Source organism: Uloborus diversus, chromosome 5, assembly GCF_026930045.1.
Source record: "Uloborus diversus isolate 005 chromosome 5, Udiv.v.3.1, whole genome shotgun sequence".
In the NCBI taxonomy this organism is placed as follows: Eukaryota; Metazoa; Arthropoda; class Arachnida; order Araneae; family Uloboridae; genus Uloborus; species Uloborus diversus.
Genome location: NC_072735.1, coordinates 76,495,569 through 76,520,452, shown reverse-complemented (window position 1 = coordinate 76,520,452; position 24,884 = coordinate 76,495,569). Strand labels below are relative to the sequence as shown.

The window sequence follows — 24,884 nt, the reverse complement described above, 5'->3', positions numbered from 1 at the left end:
TCTGTTGACGTAAACACAGACAGTTTGTTCTGAGTATTTATTAACGCAATCGATGTGTCTTAGTTTGCTTTCAGCTACAGAAATTAATTCGTCCCTTAGTAGTATTCTCGAGCTTCTCAAAATAATGTTAGTTTTCATTATTTCCTTAATAATTGGTGAAAGCGAAAATTCTGGATTAACAAACTTGGATAACGTTACACAAGGTAAAATATTTTATTGTTTTGTATGAATTTGTAAGAATATGGGGTTTTTTTTTTAATCTTAAATTAATTTAACTTACCATGTTTACAGCAGCATTTAGTTGGAATGGACAGTATGCAAAATATTTTCTTGAATATATTATCGTAGAACAAAATGAATAACCGAGAAATAATTTACTTTATTCCTTTTATTCTCAGCTGAAAGGTTTCGCCGAATTTGTTTAGGGTTATAGTGCGAGCAAAGTAGCCTTGGCGAGATTTTGCGTTTTTAGTTAAACCATTTTTAATTTTTATCAGGAGTGGAATAAAATGGTAGTAAGATTACAGAATTCGATAAGTGAAAGGAAATAATGGTCAATCAACTGAAAAGAAAACTACCACCATATATCCGTGAGAATTTTGTTGATGATTTGCATAACATGACACAATTAAATCGTAACTCAGAAATTAGAAAAATCGAAACAGAAAATTTTTAAATGAACCGATTCGAGAGAAATAACTCGGGAATTATTTCGGGAATTCGAGAGAAATAACTCAGCTACAAATGGAAAAAAAAATAAGCGCTAGCCAAGCAAGGCAAAAAAGTATCATCTTCTTTCGATAACAATTTGTAATGTCACATTGAATTTTCTAGCATTAATTGTTATTCTTGTCAGGCCACAATTATTATTTAGTTTTATCAAGAATTGATAAATATCGAATTCAACATCGTGGAAATAGCTGCTTAGAACTACGAACTGCGTAGTTTGCATTAATCTTTGACGTTTAGTAATGCTTCTTGAATTCTCATTTCTTTCTACGTGGGCCAGAATATCCACAAGACTTTGAAAATTAATTTAAAAAGAATAAAGCGAAAAAATCATACGTACGAACAAAAATCACAACACTTTTAGCATTTTCTTCGTTACCATGTGCGTTTGTTTTAGTTTTCAATTCCGCCATTAGACAGTGACTTCAGTGCCCCCTATAGTTCGTTGGAGTTGCGAATTGGTAATATATTTGTTTCAATAAAACTTCAAAACCCGGGAGGCAATTTTCATATGTATAATACTGTGGTGCACACAAGGGTCCAGGCGTCCGGAACACTCACATCATCCGAATTGTATCTTGACAAGATTTCGCATATCAGGTAAATCATTTCCATGAAGAATGAATTAAATGCATGATTTCTTTTGATATCCAATCATATAGTCATAGAAATAAATTATCTAGTGTTAAACGTTACTCTTGACAGTCTGCCACATGCACTATGTGACAAAAATGTCAACAAATGCCGGAAATGTCACGAAACTGAACTTAATATGTACTAATGTATAGAAAAAACGGTACAAAATGAAAATGCCTTTCGAAGCGAACCAAAGATTTATGAATTCCGAATTCAACATCGTGAAAATGGCTGCTTCAGAACAACTTACTGTGTGTTCTGCATTAATTGTTTACTTTCGTAATACTTTTTGGTTTCTAATCTCTTTCTATATGGGTCAGAATAACCAAAAGACTTTGAAAAATCTTTTCAAATGAATAAAGCGAAAAAATCATACATACGAACAAAAATCACAACACTTTTAGCATTTTCTTCGTTACCACATGCGTTTGTTTTAGTTTTTAAGTCGGCCATTAGACAGTGACTGCAGTGCCCCCTATAGTTCGTTGGAGTTGCGAATTGGAAGTATACATTTAAGACTAATAAAGCGAAAATAAAGCTTTTGCTCTTGCAGGTTAAACCTGCATATACAAACATTTTTATTTTCACACATATTATATTCTTTGTTTTATTTTTTTAAGATTATTATGAGAAAAGTAAATACTTTTATTCCTCTGCTCTTTGGCATTTTAATTGTTTGTTATTAATAAATTTAATTTATTAACTAATGATAAGTAATTATTCAATATATTATTTAAATGACTTTTGTTCCGGTTATCGATAAAATTAAAAGAATATCTTTGGATGCGTGTTGGAATATTATATAAGAATAGTGGAAATTCGGCCCTAGACACCCCTCCCCCTTTGAAAAATTCCTGTGTGCGCCACCGTGTATATAATAGGGATGATTAAAGTGTTATAAAATTCCTATTCTGTTGAATTTTTTTTTCCGATTTTTGAGAAAAATAAGGCTTGAAAGAGGCAAAAAAAAGGTGGCAAGATTTTAAAAACTAACAGAAAAAGCCGGGATTCCGACAAAAGCTGGAAAAATCTCATCTTTGTATATACCGTTTTGTGATATACGTAATCTTGTGATACGTCATCTTTGTAAATACGTATTGTGTTCTTGAAAAGAATTTTCCCATAATTTTGTCACTTGTTTGTGAAAATACATACTCTAGTTTGAAATTCAGGTATCCAGTTCCACAGATCCTCAGTGCACTAAAGGCTTATAAAAACTGTACTTTGTAGTATTTTTTGATACAAAAACTGCCATTTTTTTTGGCAGCGCAGAGGGTGAGCTATGCAAATAATGATGGTCTTGAATAATTTTATATATTACACAAATTATGTACAAAAACCATGGTTGAGCCCTAATGCACCTTTTCATTTTTTTCGACATAGGTTGGCAACTCTTGAAAGGCTGTACTGAGGGTCAATCACAAAATTTACGATATATTTCAATTTAGGTATTAAATGTCATATTGTCAATACAAGAATTTTTTTGGCTAATGCTTAATACACAGAAATAATTGAATTTTAAAAAACGCTGATTTGGAAAAACCTTAACATCGGGCTCCACTTAAAGAATTTATACAGGTCCCCAGATATTTTTTTGGAAGAAAAGAAAAATGTCTTCTTTTTTTCTAAATCAAATTTTAATATAGGAAACTGAAGCAAGATGAGTAATATCGGCAGTGTCAGATTTTTCTTCGCCTCGAAAGAACGAAGATATAAAAATAAGGGGGAGGGGGGGGGCAGCTAAAAAAAAACTAGCATGTTTTGTCTTTGCTCGCCCCTTCCTATGTGATTCATGGCTAAGCTTATGCTACTGAGCATCAAAAAGTGGGTGTATTGTCGGGGAGGGGGAAACTAGTTTTTATGAAACTATCTAAACTGAAATATTGATGAGTTGTTGGGGAACTTGACACTAAAAATTTGCAATGTGGTCCTTGAGTAAAAGGTTCAAGACCCCTGGTTTAAGCAATTCTTCAAAAAGTTTTCCAATATACAAAGCATCTGCAAAGTTCGATTAGTACTTTGTTTTGATCAGTATTTTGTTCTTGAGCTCAAAATTCATGACTATATATCAGTTTCCTTGATTTCTGAGCATTTTCCTCTGTACAGCAAAGATGTTTTTCTTTTACTGATACGGCACGTTACAGAATTGTTTTGGAGCTTCTGACGTAAAGTTGAAAAAAATTCAAAAATTTTGCAAATTCAATATTTTATTTTCTTTGGATATAGGAGAATGTAACAAGCACTAATTTGTAACACAATGATTAAACAAGGAATGATTTCACAGAAATGAGGAAACATATATAACCTTAGTTTTTTTATTAAAAAAAGTTAACGGTGAAACAATTAAAAAAAAAAAAAGTGTAACATTTATAGGCTAGAAACCAAGATTTTTTGTCCTAAATTACATAAATAAAGTTATATTATACAATTCATGATTCATTTACATTCGGTCTTTCATTTGAAGAGAAGGGATTACATATTTGGTATTCTTGTAATAGCCTTTTAACTTCTTTATAAAGTACTTGTGCAGCTTTGTATTCAGGACTGTTTTTTGGATTAAACCACTCACAGTTTTGTAATACAAGATATATATCACGAACAAAGTCTTCATTGTTTTTATAGTTCATGTAATTAAGTTTTGACCGGATGGTGCCGAAGTCCATAGGGCGTTTTATTATTTGATGATAGTCTGGGGCCTAAATGAAAAACAAAAAATCAATCAGTGAGTCATATGTTTGAAACTTTGAAATATAAATAAAATACAGGTTACTTTACATGATTTCTATTTTCAGAAGCCAAAAATTGGAAGGGAAAATTCAGACAGATAGTTATGTATTCTCACTGGAACTGTTACGTAAATTAGATCAACATTCATTTTTACATGCAAACAAAACAAATTTGAAACATAAGATTTTTTCCAACATCTTTTTTAGAATAAATTTATTATAAGAATCTACTAATCACATTCGAAAATACCTCAAAACTTTCTGAAGCAGTATGATCAAATTCACAAGTTGGAACACAAGGAAATTGCACAATAAAGGCCTAAATAGTTTGAACAAAACATTTACAATAGCTAAATAATTCATCCTATATATGAGGGGTTTCCAAACTTTTCAGATTTACGGCACCGTTTGAATAATAAGAATTTTCTAATGGCATACCAGTTTATTTTTTTAATGAGGGTGAGTTGGGATAGAAGGCAAAATAGAGTAAATATAAATAAACTATTACCACACTTGAAGTAACTTTTGAAACTAACCTTCCAAAAAGTGTTGCCGAGGGAGCATTTGGAAGGTATGCTAACATGTTTAGCACACATTTTGTCAAAACTGAGTAATTGTCACAGGGTGGTCATTAGTAATTTTGTTTACCTAAGTCTCAAATTTTTTGGCGATTCGCGAACACGAAATATTAAATATCAGAATTAAAAAAAAAAAAAATACTAAGCACTTTTCATAACGCACTCAAAAGGACAAAATAACCTTTCTGGGTCAGAAAGGACAATTTAAGCATTCCTGTAGCTTTCGAAAATTCCAAGAAAATGACACCACAAACGAAGAAAAGTGCAGCTCAAGTCATGAAGAGAATTTCTTATCATTATTCAACTTTCAATCATAACTTTCAGTGCTCAAATATGCATATTTTCTTAAGGAGAAAGTTTGGTTTGAAATGACAAGAACCGTGTTTTTCTTCATTTGTGGTGTCATTTTCTTGGAATTTTTGAAAACTACAGGAATGCTTAAATTGTCCTTTCTGACCCAGAAAGGATATTTTGTCCTTTTCACTGTGTTATGAAAAGTGCTTAGTATTTTTAAAAAAATTCTGTTATTTTATTCTTTTTAGTGTAAATGTATTTCAGAAATAGAATAATTTTACCGTCACGAAACTTCACCTTATTTTTTCATATAAATGCTCGGTACTTAAAGGGGGAAAAAACTATATACGTCTCTAAAACTTTGAGCAGTTGAACTAAAATTTAACCTTTGTTCCTCTAAGATTTATGCTTGCTAATTTCATCCTTGCTTCCAAGAAGCCTTGATTCAAAATTTTCATTAGGATTGCTTTTAACATTACTGTTGCAAGGCAACAAAATTTGTAACAATGAGTTTTATATTTAAACATTTAATGGATAAATTGCATGAAATTTACTATTTTCTATTTATTCTAGAATTTTAATTTTTCAGCGTTAGGTTGTACTTTAAGATTAAGCAAATCATTTGGTGAAATCCAGAAGTCTTTCAGTGATCTAGTTGCTGAAATATAAGCAAAACCAAGCCTCAGATTATTTCGTGAAAAACAGGCCAAGTATAATAAATGTGCTTAAAAAAAGCTAGAGCAAAAAAGTGGTATCTGCATATTTTACGTAGTTTGCTAAAGCAATTTGAACGTAAGTGAGAAATACTAAGCCTTTAAAGTGGTATCTGAGCAATTACCCTTTTCTCCCTTAATAATTTGTAGATACAACTTTTTTACCTTAGTAAAGCAGCACATTCAATAATGTAGCAGTTCATTACAACAGAGTACTAAAATTAGTGAACATTTGAATAGTTGATATAGGTCGAGAATAAAAAATAATACAATTTTGCATAAATGTTCAAGTAATTATCCAGCTTTTTCTATTTAAATTTCTATTTAAAAGGTAAATTCTTAGCATTTCATTCTACAGTCAATTATATTTTTATTTAAGTATCGTCTGCTGTCAAAGTTATCTTCATAGTGCGTAAAAATGAATCCCTAGAAACAGTGGCGGATCCAGCCGATTGTTTTGGGAGGGGCCATCCGAAATTTTTGAACAAACTCCGAACTCCTCCAGAAATTTTATTAAAATGAAGTTTTAATAACTCAATTTTCGGGGTATCGGGACATTAGATGAGGGGTGCATTTAGGAATCTCCTTTGAAAATGTTTCAAAATTTAAATAGCCGAGTAATTTTTGAAAATTAGGAAACTAAAACCGCATTTTGTCTATTTTTGATGATATACCGAGAAAGGTCAGGTTTCAGGTGCTGGCCCCAAAATACTTTTTGAAAATAAAACTTAGAACCAAAATATTCTGTCATTATACATTGAGAAGTTAGAAGAGGAGGGATGCTCTTCAAGCTCTTCAGCTGTCCATCCTAAAAATGCACCTTTAGGTAATGTTTGCTTACATTTAAGGAAGAGTGAAGGTGCTTAGAATCCTTCCTTCCTGGAAATATTTTGCATTTGAGGCTCTAAAAATTCGATTTTTAACTATTTTTATACATACTTTAGAAAGGGATGGAAAATTCGTGAGCTCCTCCAAAAGCCTCCTTTTAACGCTATCATCACAATATAAACTAGGGAGGGGGTCTTATCAAAGATCGTTTGTAATTGAAGTCCCAAAAAATTTCATTTAAGTTGCTTTTAAGCAAGTTAACTGATAAGGGCTGGATAAGCTAGTTTCCGTTGACATTTTTGCCAAATAAAAGACTTAAAATGGAATTTTTTGCTACATATCAAGGCATTTGTGAAAGGACATGGGAAAAGGGTTCTCCCCCTAGTTTCGAAATTAAAGCCATAAAAGCGAAAAATTAGGCTCTCTTTGGTCTTGTGAACCATAGGTATACTCTGAGAACAGCAGCATTTAGAGATCGTCCAAGTGTCTGTAGTTGGAATCAAGAAATGATGTAAAAGATGGAGAAAAATTTTGGAAATAAAAGTTTTGTTTTGAGGGTAGGGACAGAATTTATCTCCCAACTAAGGCTTATGCTTCTTTTTCATTGTAACACATGTGTTAAATTTTGTTATCTTCTCATAATATTTTTTTTTCTTAAAAAAATTCCTACAACCATAAGGCTTTGGGAGGGGCCATGACCCCCCTCTAGGTCCGCCCCTGCCTAGAAAATAAAACATTATAAATGACAACATCAACATTCTTTGAATATGAAAAACAGATAATTATGGTTTACAGTTTTAAAGTCCTAAAGTTTGAAAATGGCACTTTTCAAAAGGTAGATTCTGTTAGATCTGTATTAACAAAATAAAGCGACAGCTAAGTCAAAATCAAGCAGATGTTTTCAGTATTATTTAATGATATATTTAGCATGTTGTAATAATCTATTTTTGTCATATCTGTGCAGAAAGGGGGCTTTCGTTAATTACGTAAGGGTCCTGAGGAGGATGGGGTCAAACCCTTTCTTATGTAATATTTTCTAAGTCGATGTTTTACATTAGAAATGAGAAATCGCGTGGTCAAGTGGTTTGGTAGGGATCATATTTCATTTGCGTCTAAAAGGTAAAAAACGTATTAGGATGAACCGTTTTTTTAAAAATTGTTTCACAAAGAATGAATAGTGTAAAATAAAATAAAGAATTCAACTATGTATAGCATGTTTTATTTTTAATTAGTATTGCATCATATACAAAAAAAAAAAAACATTCAGTCTAGAATTCCAACTTTTTAGTAAATATTTCTTTACACAAAATGGTTTAATTATATAATAGTGACTCCGGTGATGTGTAAGATATTGTTTTATTATTTTGATAAAGGAAACAGAATCTTACGTAATAATCGGGGGAGGGGTTTGAAAAAGCTTACGGATCCTTACATGGGAGAGGGGTGTCAAAAATTGGCAAAATCATCCCTACGTAATTAATGAATGGCCTCATACTCCTAAAAATGCATAGTAATTGTCACTTAAGGTGAAATTAACCTCGTATATGAAAAGGTCTTGAAAAGAAAATTTGTCATAACTACATTTATTATTTTTTTAAAGATTTTTACAAAAATACACTCTTACGTAGGTTAGATAATTTATTTACTACACTGAGTTGAACAATTATTTAAGTCACAAAAAAAAAAAAAAAAACCCTTTAATCATCAATTTCTCATTTTCAGCTCTACTGCAGATACCACATCTGTGCTTAGCACAGCAGCATTCTGAGTGTTCTGCAAGGGTTTCCTAACAAGGGTTCTGTGCAAGCAGGCTTCATCACAGTGTGACACTTATCACTGCACTCATTGCCATTCTTTACCAAAGTGCATGAAAGATGTTTTAAGTAAATACTTTACTTGAGGGTAATTACTCGAGAAGGGGGGGGGGGGGACTGCTCTATTAAAACTTTTAGGGGGTTGTTCTTAGGGGTATTTTTCTCTTGTCTGTGGCGTGACTCTTTTTTGTGGGGACTTCCAGTTATGGGGGAGGGGGGGCACTATCGCTTTTGGAGGAAATAGACACCCCTGCTTTACTTGTGGGTGTCTAAGTTAAGAACCACTTTCAAGCTCATCAAGTGGAAAGTTTTTCCAGAAAAACAATAGCTCCAAAACAAGAATAAATTTAAGCTTTACCTTATTATTGATGATAAAAGCAGGCCCACCACTTAAGGGGATCAGGAGGTGACAGTTGACTCTCCTGATATTCACAGAAAAAGGATGTACTTGCGAAAGTGTAGTATGGTTGGGGAAGAGGAAGCAGAGGAATGCCGTCACCCAAAATATTTGTTTTTTTTTTTTTATCGTAAAAACAATGCAAATATAATGTAAATTGATTTCCAACCACCTTCTTCTCTCTCTCTCTCGGTGAGTCCCCTTAAGGTGAGTTCCACCAAACATTTTTTCAAGCTATAGCAATGTGTATGTAGGTGTGGTTTTTGTTGCTTTTCGGTATAATAAGCATTTGCCTTAGGAAGGAAAAATGTAATGTCATCCAAATTTTCCATTTTTTTTTTTTGCTTTTTTGTCATTTTCTGTGCACCAGCTTTAGTGTACAAGCTTGCTTATTTGGTTTTCGCTGAAAGTTAAGCACAAACATAACGTTACATTCTTACGTTTCTCTTTACGGAAGTCGAAAAGCGTTTCTTCAAATATCTCAAAAATTCATTTCTGTAGATACTGCGCTTTAACTTTCCACAGCGGAATTGACCCTTTTCCCAGTAAAATTTTGAAGAGAGGGATAAAAGTATATTTTTGCATTAGTGTATTAAGTCGATTTTACTTTAGTACTTTAAGTGTTAGTTACAATATTATTGATATACTATGTTTTAACTATTTCTTATTAGTTCTTTTAAGTATTAATTATGAGTATTTCTTTTAGTTTATGTGAAAAGTTAATTTTTTAATTCTGGTAGATATTGCTGCGGTCAAACCCCTTTTGAAAAGCAAAATTGCAATGGTGTTTCAAATGGAATGGCCGAGTTTGTAATAACCCAGACTTGTACCAGGCAAATTGTATCATGTCCGAGTATTGTGGCGCACTAATCTGGAAATGAATAAGTGATTGTAGTTTCATAGCAACAAAATGAGCAAAAGTTATTCCAGTATTTTTAAAAATAAATAAATGACATGCAATATGTTGTGCATTTACATTATAGTCACTTTTTCCTGTAGTGCTAAGTTTTGTTCGAACAACAGGAGTTGTTGTAACGAATGTTGGCAAAGCTAAAAAATTTTAAGAATAAAAATATATATTTCCCGCTATCCATGATGTAATTTTCAATAGCGATAGTTTTGAATTGCATGTTATTGACAAATACTATCCGTTGTTTTCAAATTGTAAATAAAATATTTTTCCTCACAGTGGTAAGACAATAAAGCTTCATGTATTGAATCACTTAACAAAAAAAAAAAAAAAAACTGATACCATAATCTTTAACCAATTTATTTTAGCATCAAAGACTATCCATTTTATTATTTATATACTGTATGAGCTCAAATTACCCTGCATTTTGTACTTATTTGTATTAATTCTCCCACATTATTTAGAAATACTTGCAACATATTTCATTAATAATTCACTTAACGCACTTAAAATGCAGTGATATTCTAAAATGTATTATCACGAATGAAATTCTAAATTTATGTTTATTTTCTTTCTCAAGTTGTCGTTCATCTGAATAAAGCTATCTACTTTCGACTTCATAAGCTTGATAGCGATTCTTTAGTTTAACACACAAAAGTAACGTATTAATGCAAAACATCTTTCACACAATTCGCAGATGACCCAAAATGGAATCGAGACGCCTTGCAAGATGCAGATGATGAAATAGCACGGCGTTTTAAATTTCTTGCCAAGTCTTTAAATTTGGCGACTTTTTTTTGAGATTTCGGCAGACTTTAAGACCCCATATCTCGAAAACTAGAGGACGAGGGCAAACAGTTCATGGATCAAAAAAAGTCTAAATGTGGTCTTTTGAATGCGACCATTGAAATTTATTCATGATTATTGAAGGTGTGAGGTTCCCTGGTTAGCAATAAGTTAACGACCCGAAGCCAATGCTAAGGCAGAACTGCAAGCAATTTACCAAGATTCAAGGAATATTTCTGACCATGATAACCGGGCTGTCTGGAATATTGCATGAAAACTACTCTTATCTGTTTTCATCACATTAATTTAAATACAGTAATAGAATATAATGATGCTTAAATGCCTTTTTTTTGTAAACAGGCAGAGTGATAATGAATGTGACAAAGGTGGAATGAGTCACTACTAAGTTTCAATAAATTTGCTTCAAAAGTTGCCTTTTAGTGTCAACGCTTTGTTTTGAGCAGGGAACTCATCACTCTGATAAATTTAGTAATAAATTTTTTATGAGGAATCGAACTAGGATGCAATTGAATTGTGTTTTTAGAGTGGGTGGAATCAAGAACGTATAAGTTTGCTACTACAGAATATAAAATATAACAATGAAAACAATGGTTAATTCAAAATGAGTGATGTCCAAGCAATAAAATCACATTGCAAAAAAAGACGAGCTGCTACTACAGAAGTGGATGCAATAAGATTTCAAAATTCAGATTTGTTTTGGGGATCGCTCAATTTTTCAGTTTTTAAAGCTTTTATGTAAATTACTGTTAAATCACACAAGATTTCTAATGCTCTTTTTGCTACTACAGTGAAGCACCGTTTATACGTTTTTGAAGAGACTGTATGAAAAAGCGTACAAATGAGAAAACGTATAATAGGTATAGGTTAATGTGGATTAGACTCTGTAGGAACCAATTTAAAAAACGTATAATAGATAAAAACGTATAAAAGAGAAAAGTCGGTGCTCCACTGTATATTACTTTCTCTTTGCCCAAGACGTTTTCCCATGACTTTAAATAAACTTTCATGACTTTGAATGAAAATTTGAATTTTCCATTACTTTTCCAGGTCTGAAATATGCTAATTTTTTTAATGACTTTCTAGGATTTCCATGATGCATATGAATCCTGGATAGACTGCGAAGTATCCAGTTTCTAAGTGGAGAGAATGTATTTATTAGCTGCTAGTGATGCCAGCTTCCTTGTTACAATATTTAATCTTAATTTTAATTCCTGCAATTATTTCACAGCTGTTTTTGGAAGTCCTAGCTACTTTCTTCTGCTTAGAATTTTATTTTCATAAAACTAGCTTACTATTTTCAGAATCATATTAGATGAACTAAGCACATCTTATTCCCTTGCGGGACCAATTCATTTGGTTTTGTCTTTACTGGTTGCTTGCCAATTTTCCACATGGAAGGATGTTCTTTGTTCATTGGCATGATGGAAAACAAGATAAAGTGAACAACTGAACAATCTTACAGCATAACAATTTTGGATTATTGTAAAAAATCATATGATAGGACTAAGTACGCAAATTTTAGTTTGCGATTTCAAAGAAATGAGTTATCCTATAATTTGTTCCACAAGCTGATAACTATTAAAATTTTCAAATTTTGAAAATTTTACGTTTTTTTTATATAAATAACGTAATTATATAAAAAAAACGTAAATATATTTTTACCTAAATAATTTAAACGTAAATTTATTTAAACGTAAATATAATTTTACGTATTTAATTTTGAAAATCTTAACGATTTTCAAAATTTTTGAAGTAAAGTTTGTTTGAAAATGTTTCATTTCACAATTTTATCATAAAAATATTTTAATACATTTTTAGCCAAGCGGCTCTTAGAAGTGACAACTTTCTGCTTGTCCACTTTTTCCTTGGCTGTAGTGAAAACTGTACAAGTATGAACGGTTGTTGGACAAGCAGTTTTTGATAAATGAAAAGTTTTTGAAAAAACTTAAAACGCTGCAATTCAAAAAGTAATTGAAGTAGTAATATAAAACTTTCCAGTTATTCTTAAATCCATAGATTGATTAAGCTCACCAAGTGTCATTAAATTCTGCCAACCTTGGGTGTTCACCCCTGGATGTGTTGACTTGGAATGACCCACAAGTGGTAAGTCACGTTACTAACATGCAGATAGATTCTTATTAACCTTATATGTTAAGTAACATGTACAAGACATACTTGCAGATTTGAAGTGAGGAATATTTACTTTTTAGAATACTAAAAAGGAAACTAAAATGTCAAGTTTAAATTGGTTTAACTTTTCATCCACTGATATTGCTTATGCTACTGTCTGAACAAAAGTCAAACCAATAGTTATAAAGAAAAAAGCTGTGCAAAAATTAACAGAGAAAAAAAATTTTTTTGTGAAATTTCACTAAGCATTAAAAACATACTAGGCATAATCTCCAAAATAGTATATCAGTCTTCGCAAAGAAAGGAGGGCATTTGGTCAAATGAGATTGAAATTTTTTGATATTTCTTCATGCAGGACAAGGAATATTACATTTACATTAATTCCTTTTTATTAGTGCTATAAACTGTGCAATTATACATCATAAGCATAAACAAATAAATCATTATAGTTTTAAACCACAGAAAAAAAAAAAAAGATTACTTAGCAATCATAGCTAGGTTTTTCTCCTTTGTTGTAACTAGTAATAAAATTGTTTTCTAAGACTGCCTATTGAACTTGGAAATGCAATTAACATTATTAGTTTGAAGTTTATGAAATCCAAACCGCAGCAGAAGGACAGAAATGCACAGATCAACAAAGGAGCATACATTACAATACACAGAAGATGTAAGCAAGCTGTAGACATATGATCAACTTACATCTTTCTTGCTAACTGGGACCAAGAACGGCCAGCTGGATGGATGACGCATCAACTCAACCAGCAAATCTATGCATGCTTTGTAATCCAGCATGTCATCACCACTCCCAGTTTTAGACCTCCTCCTCGCAGTGTTTACGGCTGAATCTGTGCCAAATAAGAGACCATCTCTTCAAACTTTTTTCAGACTAATCATTTGTCACACTCATAAAAACAAGATGGATGAATGACTGGATGAAGAGATGAATGTGGCAACAAATTCAACTGAATGAGTCTCATGAAATGTTGGAATTCAATGGCTTCAAGTATTATTGTTCATATAAAATTGAAATCTATTATTTTATGATTGGTTATAATTCTCATTCAGCTGAAATGTAAAAACGTTGCACACTTCATATCATTGCAAGCATTCCAAATGCATACAAAATGCGTTGCAAGCATTTTGCATTCCTCATGAATAAGGAATGCATTGCAATTATGAATGAATACGTATTCAATAAACAGTACTTTGATACAAACGAAATTCAAAAGCATAATTATTTTCATTACAATAGTTTTTTGGTTTCTTTTACAAGTAGCTAAATTGTATTAGTTAGCTCTTTTACTTGTCTCATTGAAATCAATAATTTAAAAACTGCTATATATATTCCGTACGTAATACCTTACTAAGCAACATGATTTAATCATAGCGATAATCCCTACAAAGTAAGGGATCCCCTACAAGTTCTTAAGGGTGAATGATAGAATTTATTCTAATATCCCACAAAAGATACCATACGCTAACTTTTTGGAAATTTATTAAAAAACCACAAGACATCTCTGATACAAGACACTTTTTTGAGCTATAAATGTCCATTTGAAAGGGGTTTCATAATATATTAATATCATAAATATTGCCAATCAATATTGTATGTACATATGTTTACAATATCAAACAATTGATGATCATAGGGGCAATAAATAAACTAGCAGTTGGTGAAATGCATGCAATTTATAAAAAGCTACTAAGTGCATGGTGAATAAAACATTATTATTGTAAATTGATAATTTTTAAGACAACTAATTCAAATTGGGGAAAACACAATGCATCTGGATGTTTATTTCAGAAACAATGAATGAATAATTAAATAATTATTATTATGATATAATGGTATTTTCTAGCTTTTAAGTTACGCTATGTAACTAGAGATAAACTACTTTGTAATTTTAATTTAACTTAGACATTGGTCTAAAAACAAGCCAAAAAAAATAAATGAATTGGTAATTTAAAAAAAATTATAAAATATTCTACAGCAGGAAAATAGGCAAATTTCTAACAAGGAAAATAGTATAATGCAAAAAAATTTCTTGGAGATGTAGGATCCTAAACATGTGCATTAAGTTCTAAAACTAACAATTCTACATTGACAAAGTACTGATGACAAAAATCTAAACAGCAAAGAATAGATAAATGCAAAATCGAATAGAAAAAACATGCTTGTGCCATAGACAAAAAATATTTCACCTTTATAAACTTTTTTAAATGGATTATCTTCTTTTTCAGAATCATCATTACAAGATTTTCTCTCTAAAACAAAAGAAAAAAAAATTGTACATAATGTTAACAAACACCTTAAACTGATTTCAGTAAGTTACCGCCCATTAGACAGGGCTAAGGCAGAAACACATGAAATACACCGCCAACTCAGTCATTCCAGCCGAGGAATGCAGTTTCATGCTTATTAGCACTCATCAGCCTGACTTAGGAAGAGACTGAGCTAGAAGTGGAAAAACCTCTTAAGGAAGCAAAGAGTGCCAAACAAACTGGTAGTTAATATAGAATTAGCTCTGACCAGACGAGTGACCGAAACAATGGTTCGGTTCAACTTGAAGATTGAAGGCAAGGCATAGTAATTTCAGTAAGTTACCACCCTTAATTTACTGAAATTACCAGCTCAGTCACTTCCTAAGCCAGGCTGATGAGTGCTAATAAGCATGAAACTGCAGTCCTCGGCTGGAATGACTGAGTTGGCAGTGTATATCATGTAATTTAAACTAGTGGTATGTAACAGAAAGTCACTGAGGAATAAATAATAAAATATAAACGAAACAAAATATTTACTAGAACAAAACTTAGCAGTGAACTATTTGGCAACCACAATTTCTTTAAGTTGAAAGATTCCAGTTTAGAAAAAAAAATCCTGAGATCTTTTTTGGAAGTCCCCAAAGGAAGTTCAAGACTAAGTTCTCAGGATTTCATCAATTCAAAAAAAAAAAACTGGGAGAACCTCCGAACCCTTTCGTTCATTTTAAGTCAGTAAGAAAGAAGTCTGAAAAAAAAAAAAAAAAAATGATTGAAAAGGAGTTTAAAAATTATTTTAAACTTGCAAAGTTTTTGGGAGAGAACCTGAAACCATTTGCCCTTAGTTTGCTAAAGATGGCTTTAATTTGCATCTTTAAGACTTTTTTTTAACATTTTTTTCCGGAAAGAGTCTCTATTTTACCCTTACATTACGAAAGACAGTCCAAACATCTTTGTTTTATTATTATTATTTAGCCTTTATTTAAAAAAGGAAAAAAAAAAAAACATTACCTGAACAACTCTGGTAACTACTCTACATTCCCAAAACGTTGACAGAACTCAAAGGCATTTTTGAAACTACAATTCCAAAACATTTATGTGAGAGAACAACAGAAGCCCCCCCCCCCCTCCCTATTCACTCAAGATAGCCTAAAATATTCTTCAACTTCCTTAAAAAAAATTGCCCTCGCACTTAAAAGCTCCACTCGCCGCTTCTACCTACAAGCAATATGCGGCTGAGAATCACCCGAAAGCCTTTTTTCTTAAATAATTGGATGCAAAAAAACATCAAAATTACTCTCTTTTTTCTTTTTTACAGGTACTATACGGAAAACTGTTAATATTTTATAGTTGAATGGTGCGTAAAACTTTTTAATTTCAAAAAGAAAGACATACTTGCCTTGACAACCTTCGATGAAAAAAAAAAAAAACAGGAGATTTCACTTGACGTACATGGATGATTCACCAGCAACATATTTCACAATGAAATTATTATATTATGCTGTTAAATGCCGTGATTATTAATTTAAAATGAAATAGGAATTTTTCTAACATTTAAGCTAATTAGTACAAATTCAAGAAATATACAAAATATTGCGAATGAAAAATCAAATGAGTGCCTAAAAATTTCGTACATTTCCCAATCCCTTCCAAAAAAAAGTAAATACAAAAATTCAATTACTAAAATTCGGGAAAAATATTCAAAAAAAATATTAACATAAAATGTAAAATAAGTAAGTATAGGGTAGCACATCTTGAAATAACTTCCTACTTTCAAAATAATTTAAAAAAATTTCAAGATTCAAAAAGATTGCAATCTGTTGAAATTTTCAGCAAAGCAGGTTCTTTGTTGAACATGAAACGCTGAAAGCTTCCAAAAATAAGTCTTACAAAATCAGTTATTGATTGGAAAAATTAAAAGCTCTTCAACAAGCCAATTCTTACAATATACACCAAATTCGGCGCCAACTAAAAAATAATGAAAAATAAATAATGATGAATAAATTTAAAAAAAAGTACTTAGCTGGTATTCTTTTCTGGTGTTCCTACATATGCTTAGGAAAAAAATGGTGCAGGATTGCCCATAATGTAGCTTTGTTGCAAGTTAGTGCAGAAAACCTATTTTGGCCTTCTCTAGCGTAATTGTCATAGACCTCCTATCCCTGGAGTTAAAAATTGGTTTCAGTAATAAGTATTCTTATGCACTACATGGAGTTCTACTTTCCCCTCGAATTTATAGATGATAGAAACGGGCACAATCTATTGAGAAGAAACTGAAACCTTTTTGATGATTGATTGAAAAAAACTAAAAAGCGGGAAATCGGGAGATGGACATAAAAAACCGGAGTCTCCCGTTAAAAACAGTAGAGTTGGCAAGTATGGAAAGAGATGCAAGAAATTAAGACCCACCGAGTTTAATTAGACATTGCATTAGCCGCCCAATCAAAAATTAAGCAAATCTATCTCCTGGCATATCACACTTGACGAAGTACTCGACATCAATGTTACAGAATACCATCAGTATTTCCATATATGCATTTTCAGTCTCCCTGTATAATGAACAACCCCATAATCTGAACACTTTTGTTCGGTCCCATGAGTGTTCAGAATACAGAGAGTCCACTGGATATAGCAAGATGGACACAAGTTCCAGCTTTTGATTTGGAAGAGGATCAATTCTAATATTATATAAGCACACAATTCAGGAGAGTTACTTTTTAAGAATTTGAAAAAAAAAAAGTCTGAAGTCATAAGAAATTTCGTAAAGAAGCTACTTAGATTTATGAAGAAAAAGGGGGTCAGGGAATTTCAAAAATGCCGTTTTGTTGATAGCCAGTGATGTTAGGAAGAGAGGTTCCCAGACTTTTATTAAGGAATCAAGCTCTAAGAAAATGGAAATTTCTTGCAATTGAGGTTCCAAAAAAAAAAAAAAATTTGTTTAAGAAAACAAGGGAGGAGTCAGTTCTAAAACTTTTGAAAAGGTCTTAAAAACATAATTGTAGGCCATTGTTGATGAAGTTAGAGGAAGGGATGTGGTTGGGGACTGCTGCATGGAAAACTTATAAATTTGAGGTTTTAAAAAAGTAATACTATTATACAGTAGGTTATTTATCTTTGATAACATTAAGAATAATTGGGTTTGCGGTTCTGAGACTCTTCCCCTGAATTTTTTTAAAATTGAAATTCCAAAAAAAAAAAAAAAAAATTAATTTGAATTTTGACATCTTGAATTCAAATTATGTTTTTTGCAATCACGAGTGTGTGTATGTAGGCGTGTGTGTTTGTGTGTCTGTAGGGGGTATGTGTGTGTAGGCATGTGTTTGTGTCTGTGTGCTGGCATAACTGTGTGGGTAGTTGTGTGTGTGAATGTGTGTGTGTGGGGGGGGGGGTATGTGTATGTAGGCATATATGTTTGTGTCTGTGTGCAGGCATGAATGTGTGGGTAGTTGTGTGTGTGTATGTGTAGGTGTATGTATGTATGTGTTTGTGTGTGTGTAGGACATGGATTGCACCCTGGCTTTCGCTATAGGAGCAGCCGGTCGACGGTGATGGTGCGGAAGGTGGCGGTGGGAAAATAAAATGATAGGACGCCAAAATTAGTCAAATGAAAGCAATAAGCAATCGTGATTGCGCAAAAAAAAAGACCAGCTTTAATAATGTCAGGGGAGCATTGGGGGTATAACCCTGCATTTTTTTTTTAAAACTAAAGTCCAAAAAGAACAACACCAAATGGTTATCTTTAACGACTAAGGGACTTCGCTCTCACTTGGGTTTTAAAAAGGAAATTGAAGTCCTAAAAGCAAAATTTTGGAGGGGAGGGGGCACTAGGTACTCTTCCGGAATTTGTTTTGAATTAATGTCTATAGGAGCTACCTTTTATGAAGTGGGAGGACCGGATGGGTCTTGGAATTATCCCTAGAAATATTTTGAAATTAAGTTCAAAAAAATGCAACTGTAAGTTATATTTAATGAAATTAAGGGAAGGGGGCACAAAAACTCTCTCCCTATTTTTTTCAAAATTGAAGTTCAAAACTGGAAAATTTAGATGATGTTAGTTGTTTTTAGGGAGAGATTAATTCTAGGATACTTGTGTGAAAATTTGTAGAAAGTGAAGAAATAAAACCGAAATTCCTTTTAATTTATCTTTAAGGACATTGGGAGAGTCTATGGAGCTGCAGCAGCAAAACTAAGATACATATATAAAATAAATATATTACCTCTCATACTTCTTTTGGTTGGAGGTTCAAATTCGTCCTCAAAGGAATCTTCATATTTTCGTTTAAGACCTAAAAGCACCACCAAAATTTATTACTATCCTTACACATCAACCTAAAAAGAGGAAAAGAATCAACAGAACTCAAATTTTGTTTGATACCTTTTGTACCAATTTTAGTCTTAAGAGATGGATTGCTTTTTTTCTTCTTGGTGTCTGTTGTTAAGGTAGAAGACCTCGTACCATACGTACCATTAGAAGCTAAAACAGAAAAAAAAAACTAGTAAACAAAATGACAAAAACAAGGGAAAATTAAGCTTCATTATGTGATGTTGCAAAAGTGGTATATGAGTCATTCCATGTCAAAGGGACCTAGGGGTCCCCACTCAACCATCTCCGATTTGGATGAAATTTTATACAGTTGTAGAGATGTATTTGAAACTAACCTATGCAAATTTTCAGCTTCCAAGATCCAAATCCTGAAAATCTAGAATATCCCAAAAAAATGATCAAAAATGGCGGATGAGCTTTTTGTGATGAATTGCCAATTTTAGCCTAAGTTTGCAGAAAAATTTATCACTCTGGAACCCTGAAATTTTTGAAGCTTTAAGTACAATTGGCTGTTAATACACTCATTTATTTTTGTGAATTTGAGCTCATTATTTTTTTTATAGCATTCGTGTAAACTTGTGAAAAAGCACGGTGGGAAATTTTTGTCCTGGACTTGAGGGTGTCATAAAATCTGAAAAAAAAATTAATTTAAAGGTTTGACTTCGGTGATCATATTGTAAAAACACTTGTTTTTGATGGATTACAGTTGCATAGCTCAAACATTTATTTTCAAAAAGATATTGTCATCCAAAGTGGTTATCAAAACCGTTCAAGTGTAAAATAGCCTTCAAAGCACTGCAGCTCAAGTCTGTCACCTAACATCTTCTTTTTGAATTATACCATTAGACAGAACACATTTTTTCCCTATCAAAATAAGTTTTTTTCCCTGATGGTGTTCTTTCGAATAAGGGAAAAAAAAAAGAGCTTGAAATTCTGTCTGTCGTAACGATTTGTCACATTTAAGGCCAGGTTGCGGAAAATTTTATCACACTGGGAGTCTGAAATTTTAGGAACTCAAAAGTATTTTTGATTGTCAATACATTCTAGTATTTTCGTAAGTTTGAATGAAATGAATGAAAAAGGGGAGCTCAACCGAACCAAGCACTGTGACTAGAGGTCTATTGTACTAGTCCCCATACAGAAGTCTTAAAACAGACCAGTAGCTGAAGCAGAATTCAGCAAACACCTAATAGAAATATCATGAATCACGCATGGTTTAAGCAAATGATGACCAAGGTGTTCAAACCTATAGGCAGAAAACACTTCACAATCACACAGGGTGTGAGTAATAGTTTCCTCCTAAAAGAAGTAACGCTTTGCAAATTGAATCATTACTGACACCCATTATAGCAAGGTGCTTCTTTAAGGTGTAAAGTCCAGTAAGAAGACGAAAAGCCTTCCTAGTACTAATTTTGTTAAGAAGCCTATTGCATTTCTGGCATGTGATCCTCAGAGAGAATCAGGTCTGTCCTCCTTAGAAAGACAAGTTGAATATGTTCAATGTCATCACTAGATAATCTCTGCAACGGGGAGATTTCTTTCACAACATCCATCTTAAACATACGCAGGGGCGTGCTTAGCGGCTCTGTGCAAAATTTGTTTTAATAGTTGATAAATAATCATTTTTGTTATTTATTTATTCTCTCCTAAAACATAACACGCTGTAGTATGTCATCCAGATGTATAAGTTAGTTCCAGATTTTTATTAGCCCCCGACACACAAAGGAAGCGGGTTATAAGTTTAACGTGTCTGTCTGTGGCACTCTAATGCCTAAACGGACAGACAGATTTTGAAAAAAAAAATTTGTTCGAAAGGCGAGTTGATCGAGAGTGTTCTTAGCTAGGTTGCATCTTTGGATGACATTAATTAACGAATTAAAAACCTCTAAATGGGTTTTTGCCATTTTTGCAGTGAAAACATAGTTAAAAATTTTAAAATTTAATACCAAAATAAAGAGAATTTCTTTCCGCGTCTGATAGAAGTTTTCCGCTCTTTCTCTCTCATCATTATCTAGCTTTCAATCATAACTTCGAGTGTTGAAACATGCATATTTTTCTTATTAGGAAAGTTTGGTTTGAAATGACTAGAACCACACTTTTCTTCATTTGTGGTGTCATTTTCTTGGAATTTTCAAAAGCTACAGGAATTCTTATTGTCCTTTCTGACCCAGAAATGTTATTTTGTCCTTATGAGTGCATTATGAAAAGTGCTTGGTATTTTAAAAAAATCTGTTATGTTATTCTTTTTAATGTAAATGTATTTTAGAAATGGAATAATTTTACCCTCACGAAGCTTCACCTTATTTTTTCATATAAATGCTTGGTACTAAAAGGGAAAAAACCTATATATGTGTCCAGGGCAGCGCCGTCCATATGTGCAAAGTCGTGCGGCGCATGCCGGCGCCAGAGCCAAAAAAGGCGCCGAGCTCTACGGATTGAAAAAACTCCAAATAAAAATTAATATATAAATGAAATAAAATCGAATTTTCATTCTGTCTAATGGTGGTGATAAAAATATACTGCGCTTTAAAATAAGTAATCCTCCTCGACGCCTATCTAAGAAGGAAAAATTCTTACCTTGTTGTGTCCAAATATGATATTCAAAAGCGCAGTATTTTACACTGAAAACACGTGATACTGATGCCTACAAGAACATTTTTCTATCAAAATGTGGAGGCGCAAATGCTATTTCGGCATGTCTTTGGTGCGTAAGTTTAAGCATATGAGGCGTAGCAAATTGCTATTCCTAATTTCGTATCTTCGGGTGAATGTAGTGCTAAAATTTGTGTGCAGGTCCGTGTTAGCCCGAGGGACAGGGGGACAAGTCCTTTGCATTTTATGCTTGAGACGCTCTTAGCCAAATTAAAACAGCAATTAATTTGCATGTACAAAACAAAGTTTAAAAATTTGTTATTACATCTCTTTTTTTCTCTAGCATAAACGCAGACTAAAAAATAAATTACATGTAAGTGAATGTTCTAACGACTGACGCGGAAAATGTCTGAGCGACTATTTTTTGGTTGTTTGCTAACTTTGAAAAACTTTTAAGAGTTCTTTCCGTAATTTCGAAGAATCAAAATTGTGAGAAAAATTTTATCAAGAGTGTCAGAACGTGGGTACAGTAGCAGAGTTAGGGGATCATAACCACACCCCCACAAAGCAATAAAATTACATGTACGCTTGCTCTTGCATATGTGTATGCATATGCAGTACCTAAAACTGCATTTTTATCTTTAGATTAGGAAAATTTCGGGAAGAGCCACCGATCTTTTCCCCTCCCTAATGTCACCAAAAGTAACTTATAGCATTGAATTTTTGGACTTAAATTTTGAAATTTTTCAGGTGGAGAGCGCTGTTTCTTAATTCTAAAGATGGCCTAAATTTTTGTTATCTAGGCTTGGAGTTTTTTCTAGAAGGAAAACCTAATCCTTTCATCAGTAAAGATAGCGTAAAATTTCATTTTTATGACATCAATTTCAAAAATTTCCAATAAAAGACCTATTTTCTTTTCAAGTCATCGTAAGAAGCCTGAAATAGAGTTTTTAGGACCTAGTCAGTTGAGAAACTTTTACGGGGCAAAGCCTCTGAATTTTTGTCTTCTTATGTCACCCCAAAATAACTTGAAATTAGGTTTTTGAAAGTTAACTTTCGCAAAATTTTCGGGAGAGAATCCCCGAACCTTTTCTGTTAAGCTTATATTCTAATACTTCATATTTGGGATTTTATCTTGGAAGAGCCTCTCTCCCTTACCCTAATATCATTAAAGAGAGCCTAAACATTTTTCAGACTTCAACTTCGAAGAATTTTCGGAACTTTCCTCTTTCTCCTAACGTTGGAAAAGGTAACCTAAAATCGTGTTTTTAGGACTAAAATTCCAAAAAATTTATCGATGAGAGCCTCCGAAGCCCTATTTGCTCACTCAAAAATATTCTAATGTGAAGTCTAAAGTCCCCAAAAGTAGTTTACCCCTCGTAAACCTCAGTCGCCGCCACTCAGGGATAGAAGTGACATTTGCCAACAAAAATATAGGAAAATATAGGAATTTTCTGAAAAAAATATAGGAATTCGATGGAAAATATAGGAATTTTCTGCAAACAATATAGGAATTTTTCGAAATAATATAGGAATATTTTGAAAAAAAAAAAAAAAGGAAATACAGGAATTTCGATAACAAAGCTCGCCAGTATGACATTTTTTTCAAAATGCAATACTACTATTCGATTAAAAACATTTAATTACACTACCTGACATAAGTGCAATACATACGCATAAATAAGTATAAAAATACACACAAAATCAATTTTACAAACAGTAAAAGAGCGTAAAACTGTAATTTGTACTAAATATATTAAGGCATACTTCTTTAAAAATAAAAAAAAAAAAAAAATAGATGAAACTTTTTGTAGATGAACACAAATCTTTCTTAAAATAGTTGTGTCACTAATCTAATTTTTAATGAAAGATTTTGCATGATCCGATACTGCGATGGGCAAGCTGTGCAGTAGAATGAAATTCGTGAAGTTCTGTTCTAATTTATGTTATCACTTGACAATGCAGTAAAAGCCAAACTTAAAGTTTTATAAGTTGTTGAAACATGTGCTATGCTGAAATCAAAGTCACATGTCACAGTAATATCAGGGGTCAATCCAGGTTTCATTTTTTAAGTCCCCGTTATGTGAAAAAGCAACATATTTTTTGTGAATTTTCTTTATTTTTGTGAAAAAGAAATTGTGAATTTCCTTTTCTTTTCTAGAAAAAAGTGTTCAGGTAAAAATTTAAATGTATGCAAATTAAAAATTTAAATGTATACTGAGTTTTTTTTTCAGAAAAATCTCTGATATGATACTTTTTGACCATTTCCCCCCCCTGAAAATCATGACTTTTCAGTACCAAATTCGATCATAGTTGAAATCCACAATTTCCCATGACTTTGAAGGACACCCAATCCAGACCTAAAAAACTTGGTGGCCACCACTGTCCCAAAGTTTTAAAGTACAAAAAGTGAGGGGGGGGTAGTTTTTACTACTTTCATAAAAAAAATTAATAAATAGAACCTTGCACTTGTTTACAAAAACATGCATTTTGGAAAATTTAAGTTAAAATAGGTTTTAAAATTACTTCAAAATAAATAAATAGTTTAGTAATCAAAACCGTTTCTTTAAGTTCATACCAAAGCCTCCAAATCAATGAGGATCGAATGCAATTGTGCAGATAAAATTTCACTTTTCTAGAAACTAATGCAGGGCTCCCAACACATTTTAGTTTTAGAAAAGGGTAAAAGAGGACCAATTTCAATCAAACAGAGGACTAAAGAGGACCAGTTAGGATTAAAAAGAGGATCTTGAGAGGACCATTCATTTAAACACAAGGAAGCATCAAAAGGCAAATTAGCTGCCTGCTGCTAAATCCTGAAAATAATTTGTTAATTAACCATAATACTGATTTTTAATGATACAATTCCTTTATCACCTTCTGCACAACTGATCTTTTTTATCCATTGAATAATATTATTTACACAAACATTTGGATGGGAGGGGGGGGGGAGGCACTTAGCGCAGCACTTAAGGCAGCCTCCATAGAACTAAATGGGCGTAATGATACATTTTGAATTGAACCAGGGATGCTGGTAGTCTCACTGAAGGATAGATGAAGCTGTGCTTCATCTTTCTATATTTTAAAATTATTTTTGTGTTTTTCTGTATTGTAATGCTTCTTTAATAGCATTTATATCCCTTCTTC

The 24,884-nt window shown here is 32.4% G+C and overlaps 1 protein-coding gene across 4 annotated transcripts in view; it reads right to left on the bottom strand.

The window, feature by feature from the left end:
- Positions 1–3,579: 3,579 nt before the first annotated feature.
- The window catches only part of LOC129223343 (bromodomain adjacent to zinc finger domain protein 1A-like), a 142,800-nt gene continuing 121,495 nt past the window's right edge, over positions 3,580–24,884 (bottom strand). For 2 of the 4 annotated variants that reach the window (XM_054857912.1, XM_054857909.1), the window contains 5 exons: positions 19,197–19,295; positions 19,039–19,107; positions 14,765–14,827; positions 13,262–13,407; positions 3,586–4,061 (listed from right to left, as the gene is read on the bottom strand). In XM_054857912.1, the coding sequence (XP_054713887.1) occupies positions 3,795–4,061; positions 13,262–13,407; positions 14,765–14,827; positions 19,039–19,107; positions 19,197–19,295 (644 nt within the window). In that variant the 3' untranslated portion in view covers positions 3,586–3,794. Of the gene's footprint in view, positions 4,062–13,261; positions 13,408–14,764; positions 14,828–19,038; positions 19,108–19,196; positions 19,296–24,884 lie in introns of all 4 variants that reach the window. The other 2 variants (XM_054857910.1, XM_054857911.1) reach the window with 2 other exon arrangements.